This window comes from Anser brachyrhynchus (genome assembly GCF_964034855.1).
Source record: "Anser brachyrhynchus genome assembly, chromosome: 5".
Classification (NCBI taxonomy): domain Eukaryota; kingdom Metazoa; phylum Chordata; class Aves; order Anseriformes; family Anatidae; genus Anser; species Anser brachyrhynchus.
Genome location: NC_137699.1, coordinates 62660305 through 62672545, shown reverse-complemented (window position 1 = coordinate 62672545; position 12241 = coordinate 62660305). Strand labels below are relative to the sequence as shown.

General features: G+C 45.6%; 1 protein-coding gene across 3 annotated transcripts in view; it reads right to left on the bottom strand.

The window, feature by feature from the left end:
* LOC308196028 (uncharacterized protein) overlaps positions 1-12241 on the bottom strand; it is a 163196-nt gene that overhangs the window by 69587 nt on the left and 81368 nt on the right. For 2 of the 3 annotated variants that reach the window (XM_080594439.1, XM_080594440.1), the window contains exons 3-4: positions 9985-10047; positions 8846-8993 (exon numbers count right to left, since the gene is read on the bottom strand). In XM_080594439.1, the coding sequence (XP_080450565.1) occupies positions 8846-8993; positions 9985-10047 (211 nt within the window). The remainder of the gene's footprint in view (positions 1-8845; positions 8994-9984; positions 10048-12241) is intronic. The other variant, XM_080594438.1, reaches the window with a different exon arrangement.

The following is a 12241-nucleotide window of genomic DNA, read 5'->3' as shown; positions in this document are numbered from 1 at the left end:
AGACTGCAAGAGATTAAGAAAGGATAAAAACAAGTGCTTATCATTTGGGAAGTAATGTCTCGGGTTATCTAAAGCAATGTAATTATATCACGAGCTTTATCTGTGAGTGGCTTTTTCCTTCCAGGGGGTAGGAATAGAAAAACTTTTCACTTCATAATGAGTCCTATTGAAACCCCATTTTGCCCTTGGCAAAAGGCCATTATCCAGCAGAAACATGTAATCATCCTAAAAATGCATAATGGCATGGAAAACGGACAAGTAGTTTCTTGAAATATTGTTTGTAAAAGGCCTAATTTATAATGGGGATTGTTTGTGTTAGGGCCTTTTGGCATGTATGGTTAACAAGAACTTGCTGTTCCGCTGCCAGTTCGCTTAATCAAGAGGGCCTTGTGCAGGCCGCGGTCGATATGGCCGTGGAAACAATGGGAGCTTTTTCCAGTCGCTGCCCCATCACGACAGAGGGAGCGCCCTGCTGTTTCATCCGCCGTTGTCCTTCGTGGCTGACGCCACTGCTGTCAATGTGCCGCATCGAAACGTGCACACGATCAGATTCATCGCACTGCTGTGGCTATCTGAAAAAAAACATATTAGGAACGATCTGGCAGCGCCATTAATTGAGGTCAATCGTGCAGCCATAGGCTGTCTGTAACAATGCCATTGTACGAGCAGCGCCTTCCCTGCGGAAACGCAGCGGTTTGCACACACGCCGTGAATGAAACCTCTGGGTCGGGCACTCTGCCACGCGAAGAACTGCAGCATGTGCGGGAGAAAACGTCCTCCAACGGGAAAGGAGGAAGGCTGCAGGAAATGCTCCTCACCTGATGGGTTATCAGGGTCGGAGTACACTTTGGTCGCATTTAGTATCCACAAAAGGAGGTAGGAATGGTTGCACTGTATCTGGTTGTATGTTTATCACATGTACTAACAAATTCGTAGACACACCAGGCATCCTGGTCCAAGGAAGCTCTCTCTGGTTCATAACCTCTGCAGATGCCCAAAAAACCTTTGTAATCCCTCCAAGCATCTTCCTTTATGGTCGGAAAAGCTGCGTTCAAGTTCCACAAACTGCTCATGGCAGAACCAGCACCCGGCCCTGATGCCAGGGCACAGGAACTTTACCCCACAGCAGAGCTAAAGTGGAAAGCCGAGGGCCACACAGGGCAAGGGGCAGCCTGGGCACTACCCAACACTGCTCACACCACTGAGCCAAGGAGCCATCTGCGGAGGGTGAGGAGGAATCGTGGCTTTCAAGGTTCGTAGTGCCAGGATCTCGGCCGGAGGAGCTGCATCTCGTTACACAAAGCAGGCCCTGGCTGCGGGTACGGCAGTTGTGCCTCGAGGCCTCCAGCACAGCCGAGGCCTATTGTGCCTGGCAGTGCACATGCGGTTATTTTAAGCCGGTCCTTGCTACCAAGAGCTTAAAATTGACACAGAATGGTATTTTTAACAAAAGTACAATAATTGCCACAACTAAAATGAAAACAAAGCTATAATTTGGACAGCTTGACATTGTGTGAAGGCCTTCTGTAGAGAAATGTAATTCAAGGCATTTCTGTCTTTCGGGCGTTTTTGCTGGATCCACGGGTATCTCCCTAACGTATAGAAATAAGAACCCTTCTTTATTTGCTCCAAAGCTGTGTTTGTACAGCAACTGCTGAAGAAAGAGCTTCTTCCTTCCATAACCAAATAAAATGATCCCTTAGGATATTTATAGTCCTCACGGCCCAAAGGCATCGCTTGGCTCTCTACCACAAGCCCGGCTCCGTGTTACTATATTAAAAAATGCTAAGATATAATTATGGGGTACTCAAGCCAGTGTCTGCAGACAAAACCTGCCAGAAGCAAAGAGGCATTTGCCTTCACACAGAGACAAGAGCCTGGATTATTCCCACTTTGCAGCCCAGCACTCTTCCAGGTAGAGGGCTGATGCTGCCAGCCCTCCTCGTGCCTTTGATTGTCCGGTTTTCTTGTACCTTCCTCTCCTCGTCTGCGAGTTTCTGCCCTCCAAGTGCTTGCTACTGTCCTTGGGCTGGCAGCTACTACCCACAGCAGGGCAGCAGAAGGAAAACGTGCCCCCTGCGTGGTTTAATCCAGCTGGTCCCTGTGGGGCTGCAGGCACCAAGCATCCGCGTGCAGGCTCCATCCCCAGGCACAAATACCTGGCCAGCCCTGAACCTGCCCCCGGGTGACTGCTCAGGGTTAGCAGGTTTAAGACCCAGAGATCTTCATCCTCCCATCACCTCTGTGAGTGTCTCCACGCGGCAGAGTGGAGCTAAGCAGGGACCAATTCAGGCACAGCACCACTTCCTCCGAGGCCTCAGGACACCCGCACAAGTAGCTACGAAGGAGTGAAGTTATGAAGAAAGAAAAAGCACTTTTCCTCAGGGCGCATGAGCTCTGACAGGAAACTTTAGAGAAACTCTGGGGGAGGGATAAATCATGGGGATGATGAATCGCCCACTGGCCTCCCAGACTCCTTTCCAATCCAACTGTCCTTAGGAGGGTTTCCTCTGAGCCGAGCACAAAATCCTCTCGTAAATACACACGGAGTGTCGGGGCGAAGAAGCCAGGCATAAAACCCCCAGGCAGGCTGAGCATTAGCAGAGCTGACAGCAAGGCAAGTTGTTCACCTGCTCCTTCCTTCCCAGGTCAGTCTCCTGTTCCAGCAGCCTCTCGGTTTGTCCCTTACTGAACGTCACGGACAAAAAGCTGAGTATTTCCTGGCAGAAAGCAACGTGAGAAGCAGGAGCCCTTGTCCCAACTCAGCACAGCCAAGCCAGCCCCAGAAGGGCAGAAAGGCAAATTTTTGCCCGTTTTCAGCTCAAAGCAACCAAGTCTTCCATACTGCCCAGCCAAAGCCAAGAGCCCCTCTGTAACGCTCGCCCTGCAAACCTCCTGCCGAGCTCATTTGCTCTGGGAGTCTACAATAAAACCACGAGTTTCAACATTTGGCAGTTTGATCCTGCAACGAATGGGACAAAAATCTTTCAAGTGGACGATGGAACACCGGGATGCTCCCCGTACCCTCACACCTCTCACACCCAGCCTGCAGCTCGGCCCAGTCCTGCTTGCCGCTTTGAGCTCAGAGCCCTGCTGCCCTTCCACGTCCCCCGTGTCACGCAGCGTCTCCTAATGCAAGATTTCCCCCACTTTCCTCTCTGGCCGGGTGCAGAGGGGACCTCTCCAACGCAGTATCCGCAGTGCCACCTTCTGGCCTGCGACACGAATCCCAGCCACCCAGCGAGGCCCTGCTGCAGGAAGCCTTGTCCTTCAGCCTGTCCCCACGGTGGTCACCAGCTCTCCTGGCCACATGGAAAATCGTGTTGTGCGACGGGCTTCACAGCACAACAGCCACACCGGTGTCGGTCACCGGGCTGAAAAGCTCAGGGCACTCAGCCCTTGGGTTGTGCCCCACACAAGCACCACGCCACGGCTGCTCCGCTCCTCCCCGTGGCACAGCCAAGTGCCACCACCCTTTTCTCCGGCTCGGGAATCCCCGCTCTGCTTTCCTCCCCAGGAAGATGTATAAGGGCAGGAGAAACTGCCAATTCCCTGCGCTTTTTCTTGGCCTGGCGTCCCAGGGCTAGAAATAGGCTGCTGCTGTCGCTGCCAGCAGCAGCGTGTGAAGTGTGCTCCAGTATCAGATCACTGCAGCCCGAAACCAGCGGCTCTGCAGCCATTTTCAGTGCCTGAGGCTCTCACCTGCCCCGCAGCAGCTCCTCAGCTGCCTCACGCCCTCGGCGTATCAGCAGGTGCATTTCCATCGGGGACGATCTCAGATCCCTATCCTGAAGCGCAAAGACAAACAGCTACAAAGGAAGGGAGAAAACACGTCACCAGGAGCCTTTACGTTGCCCGCTGGACTTCTGTATTAATTCTCCACAACATTATTTACAGCCATACTAAAAAATTAAGTGCTTCATGGAGCTTCTCTGTGGGTTTTGGCCGCGTGGAACAAATGCGATTTCCTGATGCTTGTATCACATTGGCAGCGTGTCAGCGATTTCAATGCATCTCTCTAAATAAGGACTTAATGCTCGTTTATTATAGGCCCCATTATACCACTCTCAGCGGCTAAAAGGGCCTCGGTTTTTGGCAGAAATGTCATTTACACCCACCTTATGTCCTTTTTACTGCGTTCAGATCTGATATAAAAGAAAGAGACAGTGTATTGCACAGCTTCAGCTTGCATCCTGGAAGCCAGAAGTTTTCCACTGCCCCTGGCTTTGGCCAACTGGGAAGACATTTCAAACCAAGGGCCCAGCCTCCACTAATACACTTATTTTTCACTTCCTTGCATCTACAAAGCCCCTTATAAAGCTGTATCAGCAGGGAGAAACAGCGTGGTACAAGCCTTGCCCGTTTTGTCCCTACTCTTCTGCACCCTCTCTATTAAAGAGGCAGGGGTGAGGCATTCCTCACCATTTATTCCTCAGGCTCTAAGCTCTCGGAGACAGGGATTGCCTCCTACACGCATGGACCATGCCTGGCACAGAGGACTCTGATCTTGGCTGGCCACTACAGTAACACACAATAATATTTGGATGAGGAGAGTTTACACATGTGGGAAGTCCCACTGGCTTCTAGAATAAGTCTCCCGACTTAGCCTGGGAACTGCGATTGGGAGATGTAATCATAACAAAACACAGCCTTTATCTCCCAGCGGGAACTCTTCCAACTGCCATTTTTCTTAAACCTTATCCATCCCTTTGTAAAATATATGTCTTTTAAAAAAATGAAGAACTTTCCAACTGAACTCACATTTCCAAATATGATTTTTAAATTAATACAGAGTTTTGGGGAGAAATTGGCCAAATTCCAATCAAGCTATCGCCACTGCAATTAAAGTGATTTTTCCATCTGAATATATCCCTGACATGGAAAGAAATTACACTATCACTGTATAAAGCTGTTTTGATAGATCAGTTCCCTCACTGAGCATATTTTATACTCATCAAAACTATTTATACATCCTCACATATCAAAGCTATTCTAGGAATTTCGAGTCTGAATACTATTAGTCATTCTTGAAAGAACAAACACACACGGTACCCTTACTAATGCAGAGTATAGATACCTAAGAAGAAACAGATTCCCTCTTCTTGCCTGCTGGGGTGCACGCCTGCACGGATCACACATCCCAGTGCAACCAAAGATTCTACTGAGCTTAATTAAACAGCAACAAAAGAAGGCAGTTTCAGTCTCTTTTTAAACAAATATGCGCTAAATATGCACCAAATCAAAACTCCTTAGCACACACTCCTATGAGATTTTGTAAAATCCAGCTTAAGGGAATTAGGCACTCGAATCTAATTGAATTTCAGTGCGATACAGACACCTAAATCCTTGAAGCTCCTTTGGAAACTCCTGTCTTATCCAATACATGGTTCGCTTTCAGCTGAGAAATACCTTAGTAATGGTACACTTAACACTCAACAGTCATTTGACCTATTTTACTAATGTGTTTGGGAAGGAGGTTAATTAACAGTGGATAGCTATATCCTTAAGCTTAATTTTTCCAACAACCCTGCTCATAAAAGGAAAAATTGAGTACATATTAAAGGAAGCAAGCAATTAAGTTGCACAAATAGTGAGCTCATTGAACTGCAGCTGACTTCTATCATGTCAAAGAACAACTAAACACAGAAGCAATGAAAAGATTGTTGCCACGACCACCACTGAGAACTGCCTGGCAATAAAGATGAATAACTTCCTACTTGAAGATTACTGATTAAAGCTCTTAGAAACCAAAAGGTTAGACATAGGCATATCTGTAGCAAAATATTTTAATGCATGTTTGGCAGATTCTGTAACGTATTTACAGTGGATTTAAAGCAAAGATTTATACAGCTCTAGTAAACTCTGTTTTAAGCAGCCTTTAAAATCACTGCAGTTCCAAACATCAAAAGTACAGGGGGAACCGGTTCATTCTGATGCCTTAGTGATGGAGCTACCCCTACTGTTTCCTAAATACAGAGGTGGGGAAAAGGAAAGTCGAATATTCATAGGCCTGAGCACAGTGTGGGAGGGAACTGGGCTAAGCTGGATGAACGGCATATACAAAACGCCTGGTCAGCACCGGCTGGACCACGTGCCTAGAGCTCTGTGGCAGAATTTGTCATCATCCCCAAGTGCAGGGCGACGAGAAGATGTACAACCCTAGAGCCTCTCTGTGACTTAGAAAAACAAAATCACATCTCTGTCCTCTTGGCCCTTGATCTACCATGACCTAAGGAGTTAAGGTCCTGTGTCGGGCACAGTTTACTGCACCAGGTGGGACATTGCTGGAGGAGAGGGGAAACAGCCCTGGGCACCTGCTTGCCACGGGGCTGTGCCCCTCTGCATGCACAACCTCCCGGAGGTGTGGGCAGACAGACAGACAGACAGCCTTACCCCTGGACATCCACACGTGGGACCACATGGCAGCTTCAGCTGGTTGATTCGGTTGTCTTGCAGCAGATCTCACCACCGTGTATGTCAGAAAATACCATCACTGAGCAGGGGCCAGTCTGGGCAGTGCAGAGGCATGGCAGAGCCCATCAGTTAACCCCCCTGCTGACAGCAGCAAGCAGGACTGGAGGAGGAACTCTGACTGTGGATATCTTCATTCTGGAGCTCTCCATAGCCAGAAAGGTCCATTTGGACAGCCAGTACAACCTGATATCCATTACAGAGACCGGGCAAACAAACGCAGGCCAAATAATCAGATGTAGGGGATGCAGCAAGCTAGTGTTTTGCATTGTGTATTTGCCCAGCAGCAGCAGAGCCCAAAGCCAAAAGATAGGAGACTCCCATGGAGATGCAACTGGTAGCTGGTGAAAGTTCTGCTCCATGGTACATATAAGTACAGTTAACCAAGAACAGCAGGGAGTGTCCCTATTTCCCCCTTAACCATACCAACAAGATCAGCAACTCGGGAAGAAAAATTCCCTGAGCACTGTTTCAGAGCCATTTTTTCCTATTTCTTGTTATGTTTCCTTGGAATGACTTCTTCCCAGGAAGAACTACTGGTTGCTTTAAAAGGATTTTTGTTTTTTAATGCTGGCATTGCACAGTGCATTCCTGTGTGCCTCTAAATAAAAGCTTAGCTGTGTGCCTCTGCCTCACCTGCACCCCCAAGGCTAAAATAGCCAAAAGCGAGTGCCCCACCACTGTGACAGTTGTTCTGTTAGTAGTACATCAGCAAACCTACCATCTGGGTAACATCTAAATGAAAAAGGAAAATGCTGGCTGCTGCAGGAGGGAGCCTGACCCAGCACTGGTTGGGATGAGTGTGTCTCTGTGCCAGAGGAGCTGCTCTGGGACATGCCCATGGCGTCGGAGCTGTGCAGCATGCAGTTCCTCCTCCACCACGATGCGACTCGTGGCAATGCTTTTGGGATTTCCAGCCCTTAAAAGTTTTACACGGGAGTGGAGGGCATGTGCTAACAAATCCAGACTTAATGACAGTAAGTATGCTTTTCCTGGTGACATCTCAAAGAACCGTAGAGGCAAACTGTGGCGACCTCCTCTTCTCACATATCGAGACTCCCTGTATCACAGCCCGAAAGCCGCTGGCCTAAATAGATGTGTACAGACAGGAGAAAGCGACTGAACAAAGCTGTCATGCCCCGGTGGTGGAATCAGGGCAATGAACTATGCAGAAATGTAGGGAAAAGAACTGGAAAGGCAGTTTGGCTGGGAACAGAGAGTGAGAACATTCAGGCAGAAGAGTCAGGAAAATTTTATTCAGATAAATTCTGATTATTTGCAGTCTCTGACTAAATATCAGGCACCTGCAAATGCAATAGAGCAAAAATCTACAAAGCAGAAAGCAACTTCATCCAGTGTCCAGGGAACAACTGGCTTTGCCTAGCAAGAGACACTTCATTTTAGGTAGACCAGGTTGAGAGGCTATTTGCAGTTCCATGACAAATGACATTAAACATGATTATTACTCAGCCCTCACTGTAAAATACTTCGGTGCACTAATGACACGAATTTTAAGCCAATGATTTTAAACATCAGATCCAAACAAAGAGAAAGAAATGTTCAAACCACAATTAGCCTGTTGGCTTTTAAGTGCTTGACCTTTATTTCTCTCTCACGCACCTCCCCCTGCTAACTCCTTGAAGTCAACTGGCATCTTCTCCTGAGTTAGGTGCTTTTGGTAACGCCCTAAGGGCAAATATCTTATTACTTCCAATCACTGTATGATGATGGAAGCAAGACCTGCTCTTATAGTTCTTCTCAATGTAACTCAAAAACAAATAAGTTGGAATAAGACCTCCATTTCCACCTACTTGCTCCACTGACTTGTGTCTTTTTGCCCTTGAAAAAATTTCTGAATCCACATTCCCTGCAGTGAATCACATGAGGAAGTAAAAATCTTAATTGTAACGTATAAGTAAAACAGCAAGACACGACTTCATTACAGTGGAGATAAAAGGGCAAGGGATTACAGGCATTTTCACCTCATCTTAATTCATGGGGTTTCTTGGGATTGATACAAACACATGTGAGTGCAGGGAAGTTTTGTTTTATTTTTAATACTTTTATCTGCTTCGGGCACTTTTAGGGCCCTTCCCTGCCTAGCCCCCTCAGCTGGAGCCCTGAGATTCAGGAACTGGTGTGGCTGCAGTCACACCATGTCAGTAACACAAAGCACAGAAGTATAATGTCACCTTGACTCAGCCCAGGCAAGGCTCGCATATCCAGTGTGCCCACTTACCTATACCAAGGTAACAACAAGTGTTTAACTAGCCAAGGAGCATCTTGTTAGCACGAAGGTGATAGTGAGACAGGGAAACATGAAAGGGAGGCAAGATAAAAGGGCAGTAGTGGGAAATACGTGAACTTTAATTACCTTAGTAGCAGGAGAGAGAAACCCAAGTGGTTTGCTGTGAATGTGCAACTCGCTGATGAGCACGTGCTGTACATTCCCATCTCTGTCCAATGCAGACAGCTGAGGACAGTCACACCACTGTCTTTCCTGGCCCAAACCATAGGCTTTCCTGTGTATAAGTTCAGAAATACCTAATACTGGCCAACATGCCACATGTTAGAGACACAGAACACCTCAATTGTCCACCTCTACCCTTATGATCTATGAATCCCCCCTACGTTTATGGGGAGGAAGCAGCTTTTCAATAGTTAAGACTTTCTCTGATAAGGCTAATTTACAGTCTCTCCTTCCCAAATGCACTAACTGGTTTTTAAAAAATTCTGCTGTGCATTTAGCATCTGCATTCACTGGCCAGTGGGGTATTTTGGACTAAATAAAGGCTGACTTATACACAGCACTTCCTATCTGTGGACGTTTAAAAAAACAAATAGCAGTGGTATGTTGCAAAGCTTCTGTATTTTCTTTTTCAGAAATAGTTTAGCCTAGAAACTTCAAATATGCTTAAACTTGTGGGTTTTTTTTTCATAATATTTAGGCTTATGTCTTCAGATGATGCATATCCGATTTTCAATCTATTCCTATTTGTCAATACATTAAACTGCATTTGTCTATGTGGCACTCAACAACTCACTCAGTATGTTTTTCCAAGAGTATCGGAGCAAACTGATTCCCTGAGATACACCTACTGTGACAAGAAGAGCTGGGAGGAAACAAAAGGCATTCATGCACACTCATATGCACAAGCATATGCCTGGTTCTTCTGGGAAAACTCACGACATCTCAGACATATGGATACTTTTCATTTTCAGCATTGTAAGTGCATGAATAGCCACTTTTGTGTGGAACTTTCTGAATGAAAAATGTTTTACCGATAAAGAGGGAGGGCAGGAAAACCAATAAGGCTAACTGAAGCATACTTCCAAACCAGGTTTTCATGCTGCTTAAACCACATAGGCATTCAGGTGTGCTCGTGTAGGCTCAGCTTTTCATATCACACTCGTTAGACAATGTTGTGAAATCTACTTTTGAACAGCTAAAAATTCAAGAGAGAACCGTAAAAATTTGCCATTCAAGTAAATGAAAGGAAAAGTACCACGTACTGCTTTGGCCGACTGTGTTGACATGAACAGCACTTCTGGAGATCCTGCATGATGATGGAAGCTCTGCAAAGCCAGACGAGGACAGATCTCAGGCACTTGGAATTTAGCAACAGGTTATTATTTGTGCTGAAGTTTCAGCTAAAGCTTCCAGCCAAGGATCAGGGTTCTAGGGCTGAGGTGCAAACTATTGCATCCATCACAACGCTGCAACAAATCGATGAAAGAAAGAGAGATGAAGAGAGGTCTCTTAGGTGTTCAGTACCCAGCTGATGACAAAGCCAGACCAAAGGCTACAGGAGTGGCTTTTGTGGTAATTCCATAGGAGGCTATAATCAATGGCATCTGCAGAAGTGACACAAGTGAATTACATTTATTTAATCGTTGAAAAGACTAATTCCATGCTGAGATAACATGGCACGACTGGTTTCTGAGCAGACAAGACTTCTATAAGAACGAAAATGTATTTTGCAGGGCCAGAAGACTTTCTGCTGCTAAGCACTTATCTTACCTAAAATAGAGCTTTGAGTAAAAGATAAAAATCTTTGATAAAAGATTTGAATTTCTGCTTGAGACCCAAACTTGATCTTATTCTTTTCCATGTAAAAGCCCTTTTATCACGCGAAAGAAAAGGGTGAACAAATACAGCATAGTGTATGGGAAGAAAATCATAACCTCCTCCGAACTGTATCTGACTCTTTGGCACTGGAAAACTCTGCAGCAGAAGTTCTGCTTACTGAGCAAGACCAATATCCAGCTAGCTCAGGTAGAGTCTGGAACAGCAGATACAATTTTTTAAGACGGAATTTAAACCATTTTTATATAATCATTCACCACATCAACATTCCTGGCAAACAAAGGCCATCACTGCTACCTTCCTCGCCAGCTCACTCTTGGAGGGGGATGAGAGAAGGGAAGGCTCTATGCGCGGGTGCTTCTCACCTCCAGGAAAACAGAATGGAAAGAAATACACAGTATCTGCTTGTCACACTAGAAATTGCAAGGGGAAAAACGTCAAACTCATGGGATTACTGAAAAGTAACTCTTTTTGGTAGAGGCATTAGTCCCGGGCTCATTATGAGGAACTATGAACTTAGTTTGACCACTGTGTTGGCGGGAGTTTCTGCAGGAATGGGGGGAGCTGAAGGGGGAAAAGGATATTAAATATACAGGATTATGATAATAAACAATAAAGCTATTTTAATGCTATTCTAGGATGTTTTTTTAAGCAATTTTAAAATTCATATGAAAAATACATGCATATAAGGAATTTAGGGTTAGATTTCTTCTTTCTCCACCCCCCGCCTGCAGCTACTCGGTTTCTCCTGGGCTGCAGTGTTTGCCGAGCAATGTTAGTTGTAAGTAGTTTATCTTCATAGCTGTTTTGCTGGTTTGTTTGTGTTTAGCTAAAGTTTTGATCCTTTCTGGTTAGCGTCTTTCACTGGTAATTACAGGCAGTGTACCGTGAAAAGGTTAGTTTGGTCAGTGGAGCAGAGGGTTGGGCGGGGGGAGAGGGTTAGGAGAGTTTATCAAATGATCAGAGATGCCTTGTTGGCGCTCATCCTTTGTAAACAATAAGAAATGTCAGCGTTGCTGGTTGCTGTCACTGCTGACAGTATAAAGAGCAGAGAGTGTAGCATTCTTTTGGAAAGCTGGTTTACTGGGAGAGGAAACAAGGCTATGGGATGAAGGCACTTCGTGGATATCCGAGTACCTTGGGAAAAGAGAGGAGTTTGGGCTTCTCACTCAGCAACCTAATGAAAACTAGACAAATAGTCTTGCGTTTAATATATAGTTTCCACCAATTCATGCTTCTTTTGTTAGGAACAATTCCAGTCTGTATTGGAAAGAGACAGTTAAATATAAAGAAATCATTTCACATTGACAAGCAAGTTTCAAATTAAGAAGCCAAAGGAAGTTTATGAAAGAAAAGAGAGCTGCATTCAGATAGGTAAATTTCCACTGCCCGACCTTGCATTCCTTCAGTTTTGTAACAAAAAGAGAAAAAAATCTGATGCCTGAACAAATACTCAAATGAAAATCTGGAAAACTAAATAAGCCATCTGAGAATGAAATGCTGCGATACAAACAGCTACAAGTAAACCAGAAACTTTTAAACGTCTGTGAAAAAGGAACTGCAGTAGAAAACAGGACCAACATGAACCAATTTACAAACACAAAGCTATACCTGCAGGCAAACATTTATCTAAAGGAACAGAATGTTCCGCTATTTAGGATCTCATAAGAAAACATGTCCTGC